Below are 23,576 nucleotides of genomic sequence, written 5' to 3'. Positions count from 1 at the left end.
TAAAAAGTTTGTCTGGTCTGCTCTTTTATTAAACCCAGAGATGATTCTTTTGAATTGAAAGCAGAAGAGTTTCCGATGGATAGTTAATCTGGAGAAATCTTGAACTTTAAAATTTTGCAGACAAAGAGCAAAGATCTCAGGTGGAGATGAAAAAATTATATGCAGTAATTCTAAAAGATCCAATACTTTTATGGAATGATTCCAGTTTCTGATTGGTTGCTAGCAGAACGTGGCTCCATTTGATTGGTCAGTTCATAGCGACAAAGTCTATAAGTAGAACTGTCCAATTTTTTTTTAATTACACCGTCTAATTATATCAAAAATATTGCAACAGATTCAAACATTTATCGGGGGCTTTGCCGATAGTAATGCGATATTTCAAATGAGTTTTCAAGTAACCATTGCTACTTCATCTAGTACGAGGTGCTTTCGATAAGTTTCCAGACTTTTTTTTTGTACAGGCATTTAAAATTGTTGTAGACTCGTGAAAATTCACCATGTTACTACTATACATCTTATGAGATGACCAATTTTTATGATTTCAGATTCAAATGAAGAGCTACAGCAGGAATTGGAATGCACTCTACTAAAGCCTGATGGTCACAGTTGATGAAATTCAAAACAACAATCTGGACGTGAGGACACTTTAGAAGAATGATATGCAATAAAATTCTGTTTTAAACTTTGAAAAAATACCATAGAAACGTATGGAATGCTTCAGACTGCTTTTGGACCATCTTGCATGAATCGAGCATCAGTTTTTGTGTAGCATAAGAGATTCAAGAGTCTGTGAGGGATGATGAGTAGTGTGGTAGGAGTAAGGAAGTCAGAACACCAGAGTTGATTGGCCAAATAAAGAATTTCATGGATAAAGGACTGTCATGTGTCTATAGAGACACTAAGTGCATAGTTTGATGTCAGTGTGGGAACTGTACACACAATTATTCGAGAGAAACTGAAGATGAGAAAGATTTGCGCAAAGTTTGTTCCAAGTATGCTCAGAAGATCAGAAAGAAAGACGTGTGCATCAAGACAGTTCCTCACCCTCCCCCCCCCCATAGTCCAGACCTAGTTCCCTGTGACTTTTGATTATTCCCTAAGTTCAAGGAAAATCTTAGAGGCTGTCGTTATGAGGAGATGAAAGAAGCTGTGAGAAAGCTCATTGACATGCTCCCACAAGAGGATTTCCATTGTTGGAACTATACAACAAATGCATTGCAGCTGAAGGAGATTACTTTGAAGGGAACTAGTTTTATGATTGTATTATCAATAAAAGTTTTATGATTGTATTATCAATAAACGTTTTATGATTGTATTATCAATAAACGTTTTATGATTGTATTATCAATAAAAGTTTTATGATTGTATTATCAATAAACGTTTTATGATTGTATTATCAATAAAAGTTTTATGATTGTATTATCAATAAACGTTTTATGATTGTACTATCAATAAAAGTTTTATGATTGTATTATCAATAAACGTTTTATGATTGTATTATCAATAAAAGTTTTATGATTGTATTATCAATAAACGTTTTATGATTGTATTATCAATAAAAGTTTTATGATTGTATTATCAATAAACGTTTTATGATTGTATTATCAATAAACGTTTTATGATTGTATTATCAATAAAAGTTTTATGATTGTATTATCAATAAACGTTTTATGATTGTATTATCAATAAAAGTTTTATGATTGTATTATCAATAAAAGTTTTATGATTGTATTATCAATAAACGTTTTATGATTGTATTATCAATAAAAGTTTTATGATTGTATTATCAATAAACGTTTTATGATTGTACTATCAATAAAAGTTTTATGATTGTATTATCAATAAACGTTTTATGATTGTATTATCAATAAAAGTTTTATGATTGTATTATCAATAAACGTTTTATGATTGTATTATCAATAAAAGTTTTATGATTGTATTATCAATAAACGTTTTATGATTGTATTATCAATAAACGTTTTATGATTGTATTATCAATAAACGTTTTATGATTGTATTATCAATAAAAGTTTTATGATTGTATTATCAATAAACGTTTTATGATTGTATTATCAATAAAAGTTTTTTGATTGTATTATCAATAAGTTTTTTGATTGTATTATCAATAAAAGTTTTTTGATTGTATTATCAATAAAAGTTTTTTGATTGTATTATCAATAAAAGTTTTTTGATTGTATTATCAATAAACGTTTTATGATTGTATTATCAATAAACGTTTTATGATTGTATTATCAATAAACGTTTTATGATTGTATTATCAATAAACGTTTTATGATTGTACTATCAATAAACGTTTTATGATTGTACTATCAATAAACGTTTTATGATTGTACTATCAATAAACGTTTTATGATTGTACTATCAATAAACGTTTTATGATTGTACTATCAATAAACGTTTTATGATTGTATTATCAATAAACGTTTTATGATTGTACTATCAATAAAAGTGCCAAGATACAAAACCAATTTGGAAACTTATTAAAGGCACTTTGTCTATAACTTTTCTGGTTGATTAAATACAAATTCTTTTCTTTTTGTAAATCCTTCAATTTGTGTTATATATTCCTGTAATTAAAACAACTTGTTTCACTAATTATAAATCTTAATGCTGTTATATATATATATATATATATATATATATATATATATATTAGCTTACATCGAAAACGATTCCAAACATTTTAGATTTTTAAAAATTTTACAGACAACCTAAGTGTCCAATTTTTATATTAAATGCAAACCATTTTGTTCACCTTCCTTTGAATTTCATGGCGGTTGATTTTAACGTTTTTTTTTTGTTTTTTTTTTTTTATTTAAATTTTATTTCCAATTCATCTCTTCTCGGTGAAAATTTTTTTCTTGCATTCTCCTCCTCCTCCTTATGGCCACTCCCTCCACCTGCCCTCCTCCCACAATGACCCCGATCTTATGCTTGCATTTCTCCCACACTGATGTCTCCTCCTATTACTACTTGCAAATCTCTGCCCTCCCACCACACCTCTCTTCTATTCACATAGTTGTGCTCCTCCCACTATATCTCTCATCCACTCACTCCCTTCTCCTACCATATCCTCCTCCTCCTTGCTCATATTTACCTCGCTGTCCCTACCTGTTATCAATACGTCTTTGACAATCAGTCTAATAGAATCTGTGATAACTTTTCTTCTGTCATCCTCCAGTATGGTTCCGTGCAGTTCTAGGAGGTCCACATTCCCAGGCTTTACCATCTCTCTTTTAGAAAGGATTAGTTTATTGCTAAGCGCCTTATGAGATTTTACCGCGGAATACTGACATTGTTATTTGGGTATTTTGTGTGCGTCAGAGTGCATACATTTCTCTTTTCAATCTCCATCTCTTACCTACATATCTACCCTCCTCCTCATCATTCCCTTTTTTGATTCAATTACTTTTTCACGTGCGTATGTCATTTCTGAATTTTTTTTTTTTAAGTGAAACATAATTTCTGGTTTTCAAAACAAAAATTGAATCTGCTTTCATTCCACGATTTATTTGAACAACAGATTTCTTTGATTTCGTTGTTCTGCCATTCTTGATATGGTCTATGAATCTTGTCTGCGTCTGTTCTGGGTCAGGGTTGAAACTGTTGCCTGCATCTTTTTCTCTCTATTTGGCTGGTACAAAAAAAAATGAAAAAAGATAACATTTTCTAAATATAATTTATGAATCTTCAATATTAATTTTCCTTTAACTAAAACGCGATTCTATCTTCTAAAGAATCTACTCTACATTCTCCTCCAGCACGATTTGCTCTTACATTTTTGTCACTAAAATTTTCACTTAAAATCCTTTCATTGTCATAAATTAAATTAACCAATCAGATATTGACACTCAAAAATAGTTGTGGATAGGTGATCTTCACTTAATGAATAAGCTAAAGTAAAGACATTTTTTTTTCACTTTCCTTTAAATTTTATGGTTGTAGATTTTAATGGTTTTTATTTTTCAAAATTTTTTTACCAGTTTACTTTCCGTCAAATTTTGTTTCTTGCATCTTCTTTCTCCTACCGTGCTCTCCTCCTACTCGTACATCTCCTCCGTCTCCAGAGGATGTGCGAAGCATGAAAGTCTAATTTGCCATACTATTTTACTCCTAGCAAGTAGTAATGAGTTTTACTAAAATAATCTTCTATACATCCACAGAACTTCAGTATCATTTAATAAATCATTGTTTTAAAGATTTTTAAATAACAAATGCAATAACATTTTGAAAGGATTTTTTTTTTAATCTTAATTTCAAAGAAGATTTTTAAATAACCAAATGCAATAACATTTTGAAAGGATTTTTTTTTAATCTTAATTTCAAAAAAGATTTTTAAATAACCAAATGCAATAACATTTTGAAAGGATTTTTTTTTAATCTTAATTTCAAAAAAGATTTTTAAATAACCAAATGCAATAACATTTTGAAAGGATTTTTTTTTTAATCTTAATTTCAAAGAAGATTTTTAAATAACCAAATGCAATAACATTTTGAAAGGATTTTTTTTTAATCTTAATTTCAAAAAAGATTTTTAAATAACCAAATGCAATAACATTTTGAAAGGATTTTTTTTTAATCTTAATTTCAAAAAAGATTTTTAAATAACCAAATGCAATAACATTTTGAAAGGATTTTTTTTTAATCTTAATTTCAAAAAAGATTTTTAAATAACCAAATGCAATAACATTTTGAAAGGATTTTTTTTTTAATCTTAATTTCAAAGAAGATTTTTAAATAACCAAATGCAATAACATTTTGAAAGGATTTTTTTTTTAATCTTAATTTCAAAAAAGATTTTTAAATAACCAAATGCAATAACATTTTGAAAGGATTTTTTTTTAATCTTAATTTCAAAAAGAGATTTTTTTAAGCAATTTTTATCCTCAATGAATGCTTTTATGATTTTTTTTTTTTTCTCCATTTTGTTCTATTAAATGGTTGTTTACCAAAAGGTGTACTTACAACAAAGGTAGGGAATCTATTTTGTTTTTAAACCTGATGTCGGCACTTCTCTCCACGAGTCAGAGAGAGGGAGTGATCATATAACTACATTGAATGTTCAATTCTAGATACGACAAACCTAAATATGCCAGATTTTATGTTCAATACATTATTTCGTGAAAAATGAGCAAAATTGTAAAAAAAAAAAAAAAAAAAAAAAAAAAAACTTCTTAACTTACAATTTTATGATTCTGAATTTTTTAGATTGGACTTGATAATTCATATTATTTGGATTCTTCAAAGTACTGTTCTCATTTTGAGTGTTATTTTCACGTTTCAGTCAATGTAACCTCTTTTCTTCAAATATATCTTGTCAAACTCAGAAATCTTTCTGTTGAACTCGGAAACTGCATGGAATTTCAAATGGAACCATTTATTTAATCCACGGAGATAGCACGGTCTTGTTTCATCAGTCATGACTAGATAGAAGTCTCAGGTAATTCATAATTCTATACAGCCAACACTAAGGTTTGAACCTTCAACCTCCAGAATAGTGTCACTTACAACTGAAGTTTACCTTACTTAATCAGTTATGCAACAGGTTCATAGCGAAACAGATTCCCAAGTTTAACAGAAAGATTTCTGAGTTTGACAAGAGTCATTCGAAGAAAGAGATTACATTGTCCGAAACTTTAAAACGAAAAGAGTAAAAAAAAATGTGAAACTCTTCTGTATGAAATTCCGTTTCAAAATAATTTAATTTCTAACATTTTTATCTTTTCATGCTCTTATCTTTCTTTAGCCGTACTGCAGTATTACAGAACAAGATGTGAAACTATTCTGTAAGTATGTTTACCTTCATCATTTATTATCATTTCTTAGTATGAAATATGGATGTGCTGAAAGAAAAAAATTAAAAAAGGATTAAAGTCGAGAAATAGTGTGAAGCAATGTTTTTTAAAAAAATGGGAGTAAAAAAGGATTTAAAAAAATTGATACGATTCAGCACAAGCAGTTAATGAAGAGTAAGAGTTTTTAAAAAAATTGCACAATAGAAAACACCTGAATTTTTGTATTAATTTTTATTTATTGCGGACTATTATTCTCATCTTTATTAGTTGTTGTTTCACAATGTTTCGGCCAACTATTTTTCTAGCCTACGGTTCCAGATGAGCATTGTCTGAAGATAGCGGTTTCAATCCTACCCAAAGCCGGCCAGAGGCTTACTTGGCCAAAACATGGTGAGACGACAACAACTATGGATGGCAGTGATTGCTGAGAAGGCCATCAACTCCCCATATTTCCTCCTATAACACAGAACACGCTAGGTAACATACAAATATCCATGCATGAGGTCGCCAAGCTAATCAAGAACCTTGATTCCAGTAAAGCAACTGGCCCTGATGGCATCCCAATTATAGTGTTAAAAAAAGCTTCAACCAGAACTCGCTCCCATACTTACGAAACTATTTAAGCGCTGCATTAAGGAGAAGTGCTTTCAGACTCCCTGGAAGACCTCATCAGTTTGCCCTGTATTTAAGAATTCAGGTGATAAGTCATCTCCCTCTCAGTACAGACCAATAAGTCTCCTGTATGTTATGAGTAAGTTGCTGGAATCCATATTAAATAGAGAAATAGTTAACCACCTCAGCAGGAACAACCTTCTTAGTGACACACAATATGGTTTCCGCTCTGCAAGATCTACCGCAGATGTGCTGACGGTTATAACCCACAGGATTAGTGAATCTCTTGACAAAGGCTTCCTTTCTAGGGCAATTGCTCTTGACATATCAAAGGCCTTCGACAAGGTATGGCATAAGGGTCTACTTCACAAGATTTCCAGCTATGGTATAACTGGAAATGTTTTCTCAATCATTAAATCATTTCTCTCCGATAGGCTCATAAGAGTTGTGGTAGATGGACAAAAATCGGAGGCCTGCAATATAAATGCTAGAGTCCCTCAGGGGGTCAATCCTGGGCCCAACTCTCTTCCTGATCTACATCAATGACCTCCCTAAACACATACTTAAATCATTCATTGACATCTATGCTGATGACACGACCATCTACGGCAACACATCAAAGGCTGTAAATGACAAAGTTCTCTCTGATTCTCTCTCCTCTGATCTCGAGCACATGGTTCAGTGGGGGAAGATGTGGCTAGTTACCTTTAATGCATCCAAAACCAAACTCCTATCCTTACATCATCAACGCTCTGATCCCCATCTGGCATCAATTGGGATGGATGGCTCTCGTCTGGGTGAGGCCCCATGTTTTGACAAGCTTCTGGGTTTGACCTTTACTCCTGATCTGAAATGGAACACATACATCAAGTCTGTTGCCAAGGTCGCTGGAAAGATGGTGGGATCGTTCTACCGCTCCAGAAGATATCTCACTACTGATGCAATTCTCTATCTATATAAAAGCCAAGTACGTCCAAGGATGGAATACTGCTGCCATATCTGGACAGGAGCTGCTAAAAACAGCCTATCATGCCTTGACAGAGTACAAAATAGACTTTGTGGCTTAGTGGGGGATGCCCTTTTCTCTACCCTGCAACCTCTCTCCCACAGAAGAGACGTTGCGAGCCTATCCTTGTTTTATCGTTATTTCCATGGCAGGTGCTCGTCTGGACTCCAATCTCTGGTCCCCGCTCGCCAATCTTTCACGAAAAACACCCGTCTAGCTGAATCCATTGTGAAAAATTTCCCCCACTCTTTATCTGTGCCTAAATCAAAACGTGGATTCCATGAACAAAGCTTCTTTCTTAGAACTGCACGCCTGTGGAACTCTGTTCCGTCTGCCTGCTTCCCACCGGACTACAACTTGGATGTCTTCAAGTCCAACGTTAACAAATTCCTAATGAACCGCCCCCCCTTAAGTAAACACTTCATCAAATCTCCACACTAACGTAATGTACTTGCAATAACCCTTATCCCTGAGTGGCTTCCGGGCCTTGATAAGTGGTGATCACTGTGTAAAAATAAAATAATATATATACCTGAATTTTTGTAGATCAAATTTCTGATGGAAATGCTTTCGATAAAATTCACTCTTCAAACACTGATTAATTCATTATCGCTTTTCTAGACAAAACTTACCAACGAGCCCAGATTTAAAGAACCTCTATTTAGTTGCTTCCTTCATGGCGAAACCGTTCATGCAAAACATGAGAAAATCTATCTCCACAAAAAGGAAAAATCTGGATTGAGACGAAAGGTTGTCTGCTTCTAACAAGCACGCCTCAATAAGCTGTCAGAAACTTTGTATTTGAAAGCACATTCTTCTGCTGAAAAATTTTCAAATTTAATTAACTCTGGCACCATTTTTTTTTTTTTTTTTTTTTTTTTTTAACCAAATCCTATCTTCTATCCGCATGCACAATGATGCAACCGGTGACCTTTTTTCAAATTGCACCAACCAGTCCGGCCAAACTTTCACGTTTAGTATTAAAATTTAGCAATAGGTTTTTTTGCAAAATAAGAACCCTCACACCCCACACACAGAGTTATTTTTTCTGATTTATATTTGAAATACTTCTTTTTTATTTATTTATTTTTTTTTTTTACATAGGGGTCACCACTTATCAAGGCCCGGAGGCCATTCGAGGGTAAGGGTTATTGAGTGTACAGTAATCAATTGGATAATGTCGTAGTAATCATTAGTAATGGAAAATTGGTATATTGGATTACTTGAGAGGGTGATTCATCAAGAATTTGTTTATGTTTGACTTGAATACAGGCAAGTTGTAGTCAGGTGGGAAGCAGGCAAACAGAAGAGAGTTCCACAGGCTTGCAGTTCTAAGAAAGAAACTTTGTTCATGGAATTTACGTTTTGATTTAGCAAAGATAAAGAGTGGAGAAAATTATTAACAGTGGTTTCAGCTAGACGGATGTTTCTTGTGAAAGATTGGCGAGGGGGACGAGAGATTGGAGCTCAGACGAGCACTTGCCATGAAAATAATGATAAAACAAAGACAGGCTCGCAATGTCTCTTCTGCGAGAAAGAGGTTGCAGGGAAGAGAAAAGAGCATCCCTCAAGGATGTCAAGGCAGGATAAGCTGCTTCTAGCAGCTCCTGCTCAGATGTGGCAACAGTACTCCATCCTAGGATGTATTTGGCTTTTATATAGATAGAGAATTACATCAGCAGTGAGATATCTACTGGAGTGGTAGAACGATCCCAACATTTTTCCAGCAACCTTGGCAACAGATTTGATGTACTTATTTTGTAATTATTATAAAATTATGAATCGTAAATAATGGCCGTTTCATTAGCAATAATTTATATTTGGCATCAATTGTTAAAAAACATTTTTATATGAAAATATTTGTATCGCAATTTCTTTATGTTCACATAAATGTTATTAAAAATTATGTTCACATAAATATTATTAAAAATTATGTTCACATAAATGTTATTAAAAATTATGTTCACATAAATATTATTAAAAATTATGTTCACATAAATGTTATTAAAAATTATGTTCACATAAATGTTATTAAAAATTATGTTCACATAAATGTTATTAAAAATATGTTCACATAAATGTTATTAAAAATTATGTTCACATAAATGTTATTAAAAAATATGTTCACATAAATGTTATTAAAAATTATGTTCACATAAATGTTATTAAAAATTATGTTCACATAAATGTTATTAAAAATTATGTTCACATAAATGTTATTAAAAATATGTTCACATAAATGTTATTAAAAAATATGTTCACATAAATATTATTAAAAATTATGTTCACATAAATGTTATTAAAAATTATGTTCACATAAATGTTATTAAAAATTATGTTCACATAAATGTTATTAAAAATTATGTTCACATAAATGTTATTAAAAATTATGTTCACATAAATGTTATTAAAAATTATGTTCACATAAATGTTATTAAAAATATGTTCACATAAATGTTATTAAAAATTATGTTCACATAAATGTTATTAAAAATTATGTTCACATAAATGTTATTAAAAATTATGTTCACATAAATGTTATTAAAAATTATGTTCACATAAATGTTATTAAAAATTATGTTCACATAAATGTTATTAAAAATATGTTCACATAAATGTTATTAAAAATATGTTCACATAAATGTTATTAAAAATATGTTCACATAAATGTTATTAAAAATTATGTTCACATTAATGTTATTAAAAATTATGTTCACATAAATGTTATTAAAAATATGTTCACATAAATGTTATTAAAAATATGTTCACATAAATGTTATTAAAAATTATGTTCACATAAATGTTATTAAAAATTATGTTCACATAAATGTTATTAAAAATTATGTTCACATAAATGTTATTAAAAATTATGTTCACATAAATGTTATTAAAAATTATGTTCACATAAATGTTATTAAAAATATGTTCACATAAATGTTATTAAAAATATGTTCACATAAATGTTATTAAAAATATGTTCACATAAATGTTATTAAAAATATGTTCACATAAATGTTATTAAAAATTATGTTCACATAAATGTTATTAAAAATTATGTTCACATATGTAGTTTCTGAATGTATATACCGTTCATTGGATAAAACAGGGGAAGGTAGAGCGGTGGTCCTCGATATATCTAAGGCTTTTGACAGGGTATGGCACGATGGTCTTCTAAGGAAAATTAGATCATATGGAATCACTGGAAGAATTCATAATGTAACTAAATCCTTCTTAAGTAATAGAAAAATCAAAGTTGTCCTCGACGGTCGTACATCCAAACAATACGACATAAATGCGGGAGTACCTCAGGGGTCTATCCTTGGACCTCTATTATTCCTGATATTCATAAACGACCTCCCTGATAAAATTGTTTCGGAGATGGGTATATTTGCCAATGACACTACTCTCTATAACAGATATGAGGGGAAAACAAATGAACACATATCCAAGGAAATGGCAGAAACACTAGAGGATGACCTCCAATCCGTAGTGGAATGGCGACAAAAATGGTTGGTCACATTCAATGCTGCTAAGACTAAGCTTGTTTCCTTCAATAACTACAAGAAACCTTCTCTACCACCAATAGCAATGGCCAAGAACACATTACCTGAAAGTACTTCTTTTAAACTCCTCGGCCTAACGTTTACAGGGAATATGAACTGGAATAGATACATTGAGAGCATTGCCAAAGCTGCTGCAAGGAAGGTTGGCTCCCTCTACCATGCTAGAAAACTACTTACGCCTGACAGTAACCTATACCTCTATAAGGCAACCATTCGCCCATGTATGGAGTACTGTTGTCACATCTGGGCTGGTGCATCTGCTGCTTGTCTCTCGCTCCTGGTCAGGGTTCAAAAGAGAGTCGCCAACCATGTTATTAAAAATTATGTTCACATAAATGTTATTAAAAAACAATCCAAACAATTGCAGGTTTGTTTTTAATCAGTTGATGGATTTATGACTGAATACTTTTTTAATTCACCAAATTATTGGGTTTTTTTAAATTAAAAAAAAAAAACAATGTAACAAGGTCAAAACTTTTTCAATGTTTTTAAAAATAAACAATTTAAAAAGACAAATTTTATTTTTTTTATTTAATTTCCCAACTTGGTAAAAAAAAAAAAAATCAGTTTTCGTTGCCTATATATGTTAAGGTATATTAAATTATGTCAGATCAAAATAACACAAAAATTTATCAGTCAAAAATATTAGTATATCTAAAAAAGTATCGAGTTGAATTTTTAATTTAAAAAAAAAATTTTTTAATTATTACTTCAACTTTCCAAACCAGTACATCTTAGAAGGTATATATTTTTTTACGACAATCTAGTTTGACTCGAATGTCATTTGGAGTTTATGGAGTCTGAATAGTAAATTTTATTTTTATTGGAATTTTATTTGTTCATTTTCCATAATTTTTAATGTACACTAATATTTTCAGCTGTTAATTCAATATCTGCAGAAGTTTTTTTTGTTTGTTTTGATTTGTGAAATCCATTATATAAATGGCAAAATGGGCTCGAGCGTTTGTGTGCACGAAAGCTTTCTTATGTCGGTTAGATTCTGGAAGAAGTTTTTGCATACTCTCCAGATCGTAATATCTTGCATTCACAAACGGACATTGTCTCTTTTTTTTTTTTTTTCGAGTTAAACAAAATTCTCACCGTTCCGTCATTTCCAGTGTTTCTTTGTGTTTTTTGTATAAATAAATCGAAACTATTCCAATGCAAAAGCCTTTGGGCGAAGATCACAGTGTAGTATCTGATCTGATGCTTGACTTAAGTTCTTGGTCAATCTAGGGGACAACCCTTCATACTGAGAAAGTGACTATTTTTGGGGGATACTGCCCCCTTTTCAGGAGAGTTGATTTTCCCCCATATTAAAAACGACCTTCGTAGGAGATTTAAAAGCAACGCCATTTCTGCAAGTCATCTTCTTGATCGACTTTTTTTACACTTTTTCCGATCGCGTCATGGAGTAGTGGTAAGACGTCAGATTTTCTTTCACTTTCTTTTCTGCCTTCGCGTCACGGGTTCAAGTCTGCCTGCCTACCTACTACAACTTTTTTTAAAAAAATTTTGCTCAACACACAACTCCAAACACCCAGGCAACGCCGGGCACCCAAGCTAGTAAGTATATATATATATATATATATATATATAAAAAGGGCAAAATGTGTGTGTGTCTCGCAAAAACTTCCGACAAACGTGTCTGAACATGATGAAACCGGTATCGTTTTAAAGCTCAATCTTTTGGACGACATATCGAAAAATTGGCCAAAAACATTAATTCCTTCACCTTCAACTGGCCAGTTTTCTACAAGGAGGGGTCACTTTTTTTGCTGAGATTTTCGCAAGTAATCGTCTCCTTTCGTTTAACTAGCCTTAATTTAAATGTTTACAACTTCCGGTTTTGCCATGGAGGCATCGACTAAGACATTACGGTTTTTATTTTTTTTTAACCTTTTTCTCCTTCATGTTTTGGGGTTCGAGCATGTCTGCCTACTGCCACTTTTTTTCTTTTTTTTTAACACCTCTCTCTACCCAAACTGTTTACTTTTGTTTTGATCCCCCTCCCCCTACAATCACTTTTTTTTTTTTTTTCTCTCAGGGTTCATTACTACACCACTTACACACATCCAGGCAACTCCGGGTATCCCCCCCCCCCCGCTAGTTTCATATCTGCATAAGTTTTGATTTGCAATATTTCGTACGTGCATCTATATAAACAAACACATCTTGATTTTCGATTGATTGGGAAGTGAATGTTTTTTAATTTTTCAGTTTCTCGTCATTTAAATTTTTTTTCCAAATATTTTTTTATGCGGTGTTGCATTTTTACATCTTGCAGGCCGGAACGGAAGTTTCCTCCGAGTGATTCACTGTAGAAGTTTATCAGAAGAATATGATCCAAAAACGGCCAAAGTTCAAGAACTTGGTGAGTTAAGATTGTGATAATACTTTGTGATTCCAACATTATTTGGTTTATATTTGCAATTTTAATTGCTTTTTATTGCAGGAGCCGCCATTTTGTGGTAATGTGCAATGCAATCTATTTGTGCAGTTCGGCATTCATATTGTTGATAGGATGTTTATATCGTGCAAAATATCAAATGGATATAAACTCAATATAAATATATAAAGACAAAATATTGCTGTCACATGCAGGGGGGGGGCAAAGTACAAAATACAAAGTCAACTTTGAAATCTAGTGGGGGGGGGTCTTTTTTTTATCCTTGAAAACATTTTAGAAATGGAAACAACAAAGATGAGGATAACCATCCAAAATTTGTAAACATTTTTTTTAAACTTTTGTTAAAAATGAAATAGAAATTTTCTTGTTGGTCTTTAAATTATGGAGCTTCAATTTTTTAATGTTCTGAATGGAATTTAAAAATTTTTTTAAAAATTCATAAAAATTTAACTGGTGTTTTTCTTTGTTGGGGATGAGAGGCTTTGCGTCTTTTTTGCTTTCAATTTTTTTGTTGATTGCCTTAGATTTGCTTTTTTATTTTTTTGTCAGTTTTTAATACTTTCATTTTTTTTTTTTGTCAGTTCTTAATACTTTCATTTTTTTTGGGTCAGTTTTTAATACTTTCATTTTTTTTTGTCAGTTCTTAATACTTTCATTTTTTTTTGTCAGTTCTTAATACTTTCATTTTTTTTTTTTGTCAGTTCTTAATACTTTCATTTTTTGTTTTTGTCAGTTCTTAATACTTTCATTTTTTTGGGGTCAGTTTTTAATACTTTCATTTTTTTTTGTCAGTTCTTAATACTTTCATTTTTTTTTGTCAGTTCTTAATACTTTCATTTTTTTTTTTTTTCAGTTCTTAATACTTTCATTTTTTTTTTTTGTCAGTTCTTAATACTTTCATTTTTTTTGGGTCAGTTCTTAATACTTTCATTTTTTTTGGGTCAGTTTTTAATACTTTCATTTTTTTGGGGTCAGTTTTTAATACTTTCATTTTTTTTTGTCAGTTCTTAATACTTTCATTTTTTTTGGGTCAGTTCTTAATACTTTCATTTTTTTTGGGTCAGTTTTTAATACTTTCATTTTTTTTGGGTCAGTTTTTAATACTTTCATTTTTTTTTTGTCAGTTTTTAATACTTTCATTTTTTTTTGTCAGTTCTTAATACTTTCATTTTTTTTGGGTCAGTTCTTAATACTTTCATTTTTTTTGTCAGTTCTTAATACTTTCATTTTTTTTTGTCAGTTCTTAATACTTTCGTTTTTTTGTCAGTTCTTAATACTTTCATTTTTTTTTTTTTTTTGTCAGTTTTTAATACTTTCGTTTTTTTTTTTGTCAGTTTTTAATACTTTCGTTTTTTTTTTTTTTTAGATGAGGGGACTTCAAGTTTTTTTAGCGTTTTTTTACTTTAATTTTTTTGTTTTTTGTTGTCAGCCATGCAACTTGGCGATGAAGAGGACAGCGACATTGTATTTTACATTATGCTGCGATCTGTCGACCGTTTTTTTGAAGAATACAGCCGCTTTCCTGGTTGGTATAATGACCAAGTGGAAGGAGATGTTTTCAAATTGAAGGTAAATTTTCTCTCATAGAAAAAAAAGCCAACAAATTCTAACAAAAAAACACATGATCGAAAAACAAATGCGGGAAGGGTAAAAAACTGTTTTAGGATTCATATCAGTGTATTGTTAGTGTACGCTCCCTGTTAAAAATGACGTTGATAAAAATTATGCTTCGCCTATGTTCCCCTCTGCTATTTAATGATAAAAATTGCTAAAATAAAATTATAGAATGATATCAGGAATTAAATTTTTCAAATGTAAATTAGTTCATTTCTGATGGTTTAAAAAAAAATCCCCATTAAATTTTTATAAAGGATTTTTTTACCAAATTCTTTTCAAGAAATGGGGTAAAACTGAGATGGTTGTCTGACTTGCTATTGGCTTGTTTCCCTTCTCTATTTGAAATGGTTTTGTTGAGGAAAAAGACAAAGGCAGATTATTTACTATCTTTCAGTGTGACATCACATCTGCGATTTACGGCCGATGCAGAAGTAGAGTACAGTGAGATTTACCATATTCCTAAACAAGTTCGTGCTTTGTATTTTATGACTTTTCGTTTTTTTTTTCAGGCTCATGTTGGAAAAATTCTACAAGAATTAGGATTAACATCGACATTAATCAAAGATGATTACGTCCACGAAATGTAAGCATATTTTTTGCATTTCTTAGATGCATTTTTTTTTTTCTTTTTTTGGAAAAACTATTTTCAAAACAAAAAAAAAAAAAGCAAATGACATTAGAAAAATTGAGAACTTGATTATTTTTATTAGTAACGCATATTATGATTTTTTTTTTATTTTTAAATGATCCTTTTTTATTTTTTATGATTTTTTTTATTTTTAAATATTTTTTTAATTTTTATTAAATTTTTCATTTATGAATGAATTTTTTATTTTAAATGATTTTTATTAAATGATTTTTTTATAAATATTTTAAATTTTTAAATGTCCACAAATGTTCCTTTTTTAATCATCAGTAAAAAAATTGTACGAAAAAAACAAATTGTATTTTCTAACGACAAAAATTTTAAAAAATGCAATTTTCCCATTTATAAAGATATATGCAATGTTGTATGATCGCTTCAGACAAAAAAAAAAGTATTTTTGTATTTTGCAGGCATCTTTAAAATCTGTCTGATTTTCATTTCATTTTAGTTCAGGATTTCTTCTCTGTATGAGGGGGCCAACCTTTCACTAATAATACAACCAATAAAATGAAGAAAAATGACAAGTTTCCTTGTAAAATGATATATAAATACAATATAAATAAAATGATGTATAAATGAAATATAAATAAAATGATGTATACCTAATATATAACTGAAATGATGTATAAATAATATAATAATAATAAAATGATGTATAAATAATATAATAATAAAATGGTGTATAAATAATATAATAATAAAATGATGTATAAATAATATAATAATAAAATGATGTATAAATAATGTGATAATAAAATGATGTATAAATAATATAATAATAAAATGATGTATAAATAATATAATAAAATGATGTATAAATAATATAATAATAAAATGATGTATAAATAATATAATAAAATGATGTATAAATAATATAATAAAATGATGTATAAATAATATAATAAAATGATGTATAAATAATGTGCTAATAAAATGATGTATAAATAATATAATAATAAAATGATGTATAAATAATATAATAATAAAATGATGTATAAATAATGTGATAATAAAATGATGTATAAATAATATAATAATAAAATGATGTATAAATAATATAATAATAAAATGATGTATAAATAATATAATAATAAAATGATGTATAAATAATATAATAATAAAATGATGTATAAATAATATAATAATAAAATGATGTATAAATAATGTGATAATAAAATGATGTATAAATAATATAATAATAAAATGATGTATAAATAATATAATAATAAAATGATGTATAAATAATATAATAATAAAATGATGTATAAATAATATAATAATAAAATGATGTATAAATAATATAATAATAAAAGGATGTATAAATATAATAATAAAATGATGTATAAATAATATAATAATAAAATGATGTATAAATAATGTAATAATAAAATGATGTATAAATAATATAATAATAAAATGATGTATAAATAATATAATAATAAAATGATGTATAAATAATATAATAATAAAATGATGTATAAATAATATAATAATAAAATGATGTATAAATAATATAATAATAAAATGATGTATAAATAATATAATAGAATGATGTATAAATAATATAATAATAAAATGATGTATAAATAATATAATAATAAAATGATGTATAAATAATATAATAATAAAATGATGTATAAATAATGTGATAATAAAATGATGTATAAATAATATAATAATAAAATGATGTATAAATAATATAATAATAAAATGATGTATAAATAATATAATAAAATGATGTATAAATAATGTGATAATAAAATGATGTATAAATAATATAATAAAATGATGTATAAATAATGTGATAATAAAATGATGTATAAATAATGTGCTAATAAAATGATGTATAAATAATATAATAATAAAATGATGTATAAATAATATAATAATAAAATGATGTATAAATAATATAATAATAAAATGATGTATAAATAATGTAATAATAAAATGATGTATAAATAATATAATAATAAAATGATGTATAAATAATATAATAATAAAATGATGTATAAATAATATAATAATAAAATGATGTATAAATAATATAATAATAAAATGATGTATAAATAATATAATAATAAAATGATGTATAAATAATATAATAAAATGATGTATAAATAATATAATAATAAAATGATGTATAAATAATATAATAATAAAATGATGTATAAATAATATAATAATAAAATGATGTATAAATAATGTGATAATAAAATGATGTATAAATAATATAATAATAAAATGATGTATAAATAATATAATAATAAAATGATGTATAAATAATATAATAAAATGATGTATAAATAATGTGATAATAAAATGATGTATAAATAATATAATAAAATGATGTATAAATAATGTGATAATAAAATGATGTATAAATAATGTGCTAATAAAATGATGTATAAATAATATAATAATAAAATGATGTATAAATAATGTGATAATAAAATGATGTATAAATAATGTGCTAATAAAATGATGTATAAATAATATAATAATAAAATGATGTATAAATAATGTGCTAATAAAATGATGTATAAATAATATAATAATAAAATGATGTATAAATAATATAATAATAAAATGATGTATAAATAATATAATAATAAAATGATGTATAAATAATATGATAATAAAATGATGTATAAATAATATGATAATAAAATGATGTATAAATAATATAATAATAAAATGATGTATAAATAATATAATAATAAAATGATGTATAAATAATGTGATAATAAAATGATGTATAAATAATGTGATAATAAAATGATGTATAAATAATATAATAATAAAATGATGTATAAATAATATGATAAAATGATGTATAAATAATATAATAATAAAATGATGTATAAATAATATAATAATAAAATGATGTATAAATAATGTGATAATAAAATGATGTATAAATAATGTGATAATAAAATGATGTATAAATAATATAATAATAAAATGAGGTATAAATAATATAATAATAAAATGAGGTATAAATAATATAATAATAAAATGATGCATAAATAATATAATAATAAAATGATGTATAAATAATGTGATAATAAAATGATGTATAAATAATATGATAATAAAATGATGTATAAATAATATGATAATAAAATGATGTATAAATAATATAATAATAAAATGGTGTATAAATAATATGATAATAAAATGATGTATAAATAATATAATAATAAAATGGTGTATAAATAATGTATAAATAAATAATGTATGAATAAAATAATATATAACTAAAACGATATATAAATAATATATAAATAAAATAATCTATAAATATAAAAGCGAAAATGTATGTTCGCTTTTTGTGTATGTCTGTAAAAGTAGTAATACACACAGACGAAAAAAACGCTTTGGATAATCACAGATTTCAAGGTAGTTCTACTAAAATAGCCATATTTTTTAAACCAAAGCACTTCAAGTCTTCAAATTACTACTGTTTTGTTCGGAAATGAATATACTTTCAAATGAATTAATAAATATGAATGTACATTATATATTTTAAGAGTTTTAAGCAAATAAAGTGATAAAAATGTGAACGTCATAAAATAAGTTACTTTTCTACCTACCTGGATATGTTTTTAGTATTTATATTTAATGTAACATGTTTATTCAGCTCAAAAAACGGTGTTTACCGATGTATTCGAAATTTTAAAATGGCGGCCGACTCTCTCGGCTGTAATTTTGGGAAAATGAGTTATAAATAAAAAATCAGACAAAATACTGTTAGAAACTCGCTCAATGTATGTTACCGTGACATAGGCGGATATATATTTGACCTGTTTTTAACAGTCTAGTTTTTTATTTTTAACTCATTTTCCCAAACTTACCATGTGAAAGAGATAGTCGGCCGCCATTTTTAACTTTCCAATACATCGGTAAGCACTGAATGTTTTTCGAGCTGAATAAACATGTTACATTAAATAGAAACACTAAAAACATATCCAGTTAGGTAGAAAAGTAACTTATCTTGCCTTTGATAACATTTATTTGTTATGTATTTGTTTTTTGATAACTTTTTCGAATCTATGTGTACACTAATACAAACCCCGTTATTTTTTTTTTACTTATTAAGCAAAAGGTATTTTTACCACCTGATCCAACGTAGTATAAATGGCCTATGGAATAAACACCTTCAACCTCGAAAATAGAAATCAATAAATTTATGGAATTTTCTTCAAAATTTCATAACGTAGTTTCTTATTAAATTAAAACTAAATATAACATTTGCTGACCTATTTACCTGTCGAATACACACACACACATATATATATATATATATATATATATATATATATATAACTTTCTAAAACACTCTTTAACCCTAACAATAACACTAAGTTCGAGTGACAAGCCCGCCAAACAAAATACTTCTGTAAGCCACATACAAGCATCTAAAACAAACAAACAAAAAATAGATTCTTCCTTAAAGAAAAATGCATATAAAAAATAAATTGGTTAACTGTCCTAAAATGCTGGAAGTGGTGAATTATTTTACATTAAATTTTTGTGAAACTACCCCCCCCCCTCTAATATTGTTTTTGTTTTGTCAAGTCTTCAGTATGTTCACACATAATTTTCCTTAGCCCTACAATTAACTCAAAGTCCGAATGGTAACCTCCCCATATTCTCATTGCATAGAAACCCTCTTAAAACCACACATAATCGTCTTAAAAAAAAAATAAAACAAAAAGCATACAGGACTTATCTTCCATAAAAACAGTTAACTGCCCTAAAACGCTAGAATGACCTGTAATGGGGAATTATTTTACATTAAATTCTAAAATAATTTGTTTATCTTTCATTAAAGTTTTTCATGGCATTTCATACATAATTGCCTAAAAAGGTAGAATCCCATTTTGGAGGGGGTGGGGGGTCAGAAGGGGTTGGGGGTGGGGGGTTAAACAGAAGGTGTTAATCTACAATAATACCAAAGAAATATTGCAATATAGTCTAATATAGAAAAGGAAAAATGTGTGTTTGTATGTCTCGTAAAAACTTTTGACACACGCACTGGATCCTGACGAGATCGGTTTAATTTTGAAGCTCGACATCTTGGATGACAAATATAAAAAAAATTGGCCCCAAAGCATTCATTCTCTCACGCCAACATTTTTGCAATGTCATCATATGTAATGACTAGCCTTAATTGGAACGGCAGCAAAGTCGTATGTCATGTTGGGTTTTTTCACCTTTTCTTTTTTTTTGGTGTGTGCCTTACGTGATGGGATTTTTTCCCCCTTTTATAACAAAAACTGAATTATTTTTTACTGTTTGATTAAACTTTTTTTTTTCTTTTTTTTTTCTTTTTTTTTTCTTTTTTTTTTCTTTTTTTTTTCTTTTTTTTTTTCTTTTTTGTTTTCTTTTTTTTTTCACACCTCTCTCCATCCAGGCAGCGTCTATTTTTTTTTCTAGTTATGACTACTTACTGCACCCCCTCTAGTATAATATAAATAAAATGATGTATAAATAATGTAATAATAAAATGATGTATAAATAATATAAAATGATGTATAAATAATATAAAATGATGTATAAATAATATAAAATGATGTATAAATAATATAAAATGATGTATAAATAATATAAAATGATGTATAAATAATATAAAATGATGTATAAATAATATAAAATGATGTATAAATAATATAAAATGATGTATAAATAATATAAAATGATGTATAAATAATATAAAATGATGTATAAATAATATAAAATGATGTATAAATAATATAAAATGATGTATAAATAATATAGTAATAAAATGATGTATAAATAATATAATACTAAAATGATGTATAAATAATATAATACTAAAATGATGTATAAATAATATAATACTAAAATGATGTATAAATAATATAGTAATAAAATGATGTATAAATAATATAATATAAAAATGATGTATAAATAATATAGTAATAAAATGATGTATAAATAATATAATAATAAAATGATGTATAAATAATATAATAATAAAATGATGTATAAATATAATAAGATAATGTATACAATTGGAAATTTCAAAAAAAATTAAAAAAATTTTTTACTAATATTTCTTATTAAAACGTTGGAATTTTTCAAATCTGATTGCAGGTGTCGTTATGGTGCATCTGAACTCCATTCCATTGCAGCTTTTATGGGTGGCATGTTGGCGCAGGAGGCTATAAAAATAATCACCAGCCAATTCGTACCTTTCAACAACACTTTGATTTACAACGGCATGAAGCAATCGACAATCACGCTTGAATTGTGAGCGATCATTTAAGCACTGAACAAGTTATCATTTGTGCAAACAAAATATCATGTGTGCAGAAGACAAAAATGTCAAACGTTTCCGTCACCAACAAAAAAAAATATGAAGTATCTTTACATTAAAAAAAATGTGTTTTTTTAACAAAATTCAGCAAAAAAGTAAACATTTTTTCTTTTTTGGGGACAAAAATGTAAAATTATTCTCTTTTAGATTTAAAAAAAAAAAAAAAAAAGTTTTTATTTAAACATAAAACTGCTAAAAATATTCAAACAAATAAAGACCAAATTTTTGCACATTCATTTAAAAAACTAAAAATGTGAAATTGCCTTCGAATGGTCGTATTCGAAGGTAATTCAATACATTTTGTAATTTTTGGGGGCACTTCTACAGAATTGGGACAAGATTTTCAGAAATTGTAATATTGAATTTCACATGAAAACAATGGTATCTGCATATTCTTCATATTTTTAAGATGATTACATCAAAAAATTACGAAAATCGATAAGAAAGAAAATAATTTATTAAAATAATAGAATTCAATGAAAACGATCGTAAGACACAGTTCAAAAGGGAGGTTATTTTCCGTTTTGATTTAAACAAGATGGCGACAATTTTTCACCTGCTAAAACGATTAAAGTTTTATTTAATAATTCAGTAATATTCAGGTAATTTCGATTGCATGATTTGGAAACTACCATTGTAAATTATTAGAATTGGGGAAATAAAAATCAGTTGAAACCATTGTTTTTTTATCTGAAAACTCCATTTATTGTCTACAAAATCTCGTCCCAATAAAAATTTTGTTGTAATTTTTGCAATGTTTAGAGGAATGTTGCTTTTCAAATGCTTTGTTTTCTGCGAAAAACACAAAATATTTTTGGTAACAACTTTTCACGACTTCAGCTCGATTCACTAAAACTGTAAATGAATTTTTTTTTACTGTTAAAAAGTTTTCATCTGCGTCTTTTTTTCCTTATTGATGTTTATTGATGATTTTGTTGGCATTCATTTCTCTGATATCTTTCTTTTAAGAATTCTTTCTACAATGATATCGAGTATGTACAACAGGGACCACATGAAGGTTGCCAACATCCCTAAATGAAAGCTTTTTGTGGATTCAAACTTGGTACATCAATTTTGTCAGTCTGTGTTAACAACTGAGCCACCATGACACCTTGTAATACATTCTTTTTTTGCAGGAAAAATGAAAAATTCATGATTGATAACTTGGAGAAAACATCAAATACTATTTTCTTTTTTTTTTTTCAAAGAAGTCACCACTTATCAAGGCCTGGGGGCCACTCAAGGATAAGAGTTAATAAGTGAACAGTATTCAATGGGACAATATCGTAGTACTTGTTAGTAGTGTAAATTTGGTAAATTGGATTACTTAAAGGGATGGCTCATCAAGAACTTGTTTACATTGGACTTGAAGACAACCAAATTGTAGTCAGTTGGAAAGCAGGAAAACGGAAGAGAGTTCCACAGACGTACAGTTCTATGAAAGAAGCTTTGTTCATGGAATCTACATTTAGGTTTAGACACAGATATAGAGTGGAGGAAATTATTGATAGTGGTTTCAGCTAGACGAGTGTTTTTTTTTTCATGAAAATTTGGGAAGAGGGA

At 27.7% G+C, this 23,576-nt stretch overlaps 1 protein-coding gene across 3 annotated transcripts in view; it reads left to right on the top strand.

Moving 5' to 3' along the window:
* LOC145279388 (NEDD8-activating enzyme E1 regulatory subunit-like) overlaps positions 1-22,910 on the top strand; it is a 106,642-nt gene extending 83,732 nt beyond the window's left edge. For 2 of the 3 annotated variants that reach the window (XM_080130720.1, XM_080130722.1), the window contains exons 16-20: positions 5,768-5,807; positions 13,285-13,371; positions 14,837-14,976; positions 15,534-15,607; positions 21,791-22,258. In XM_080130720.1, coding sequence (XP_079986846.1) covers positions 5,768-5,807; positions 13,285-13,371; positions 14,837-14,976; positions 15,534-15,607; positions 21,791-21,950 — 501 coding nt within the window. In that variant the 3' untranslated portion in view covers positions 21,951-22,258. Of the gene's footprint in view, positions 1-5,767; positions 5,808-13,284; positions 13,372-14,836; positions 14,977-15,533; positions 15,608-21,790 lie in introns of all 3 variants that reach the window. The other variant, XM_080130721.1, reaches the window with a different exon arrangement.
* The last annotated feature ends 666 nt before the right edge of the window (positions 22,911-23,576 follow it).

This window comes from Euprymna scolopes, chromosome 1 (genome assembly GCF_053919585.1).
Source record: "Euprymna scolopes isolate OS-2025 chromosome 1, ASM5391958v1, whole genome shotgun sequence".
In the NCBI taxonomy this organism is placed as follows: Eukaryota; Metazoa; Mollusca; class Cephalopoda; order Sepiida; family Sepiolidae; genus Euprymna; species Euprymna scolopes.
Note: the sequence above shows the minus strand (reverse complement) of the source record. Positions and strands in the feature narration are given on the sequence as shown.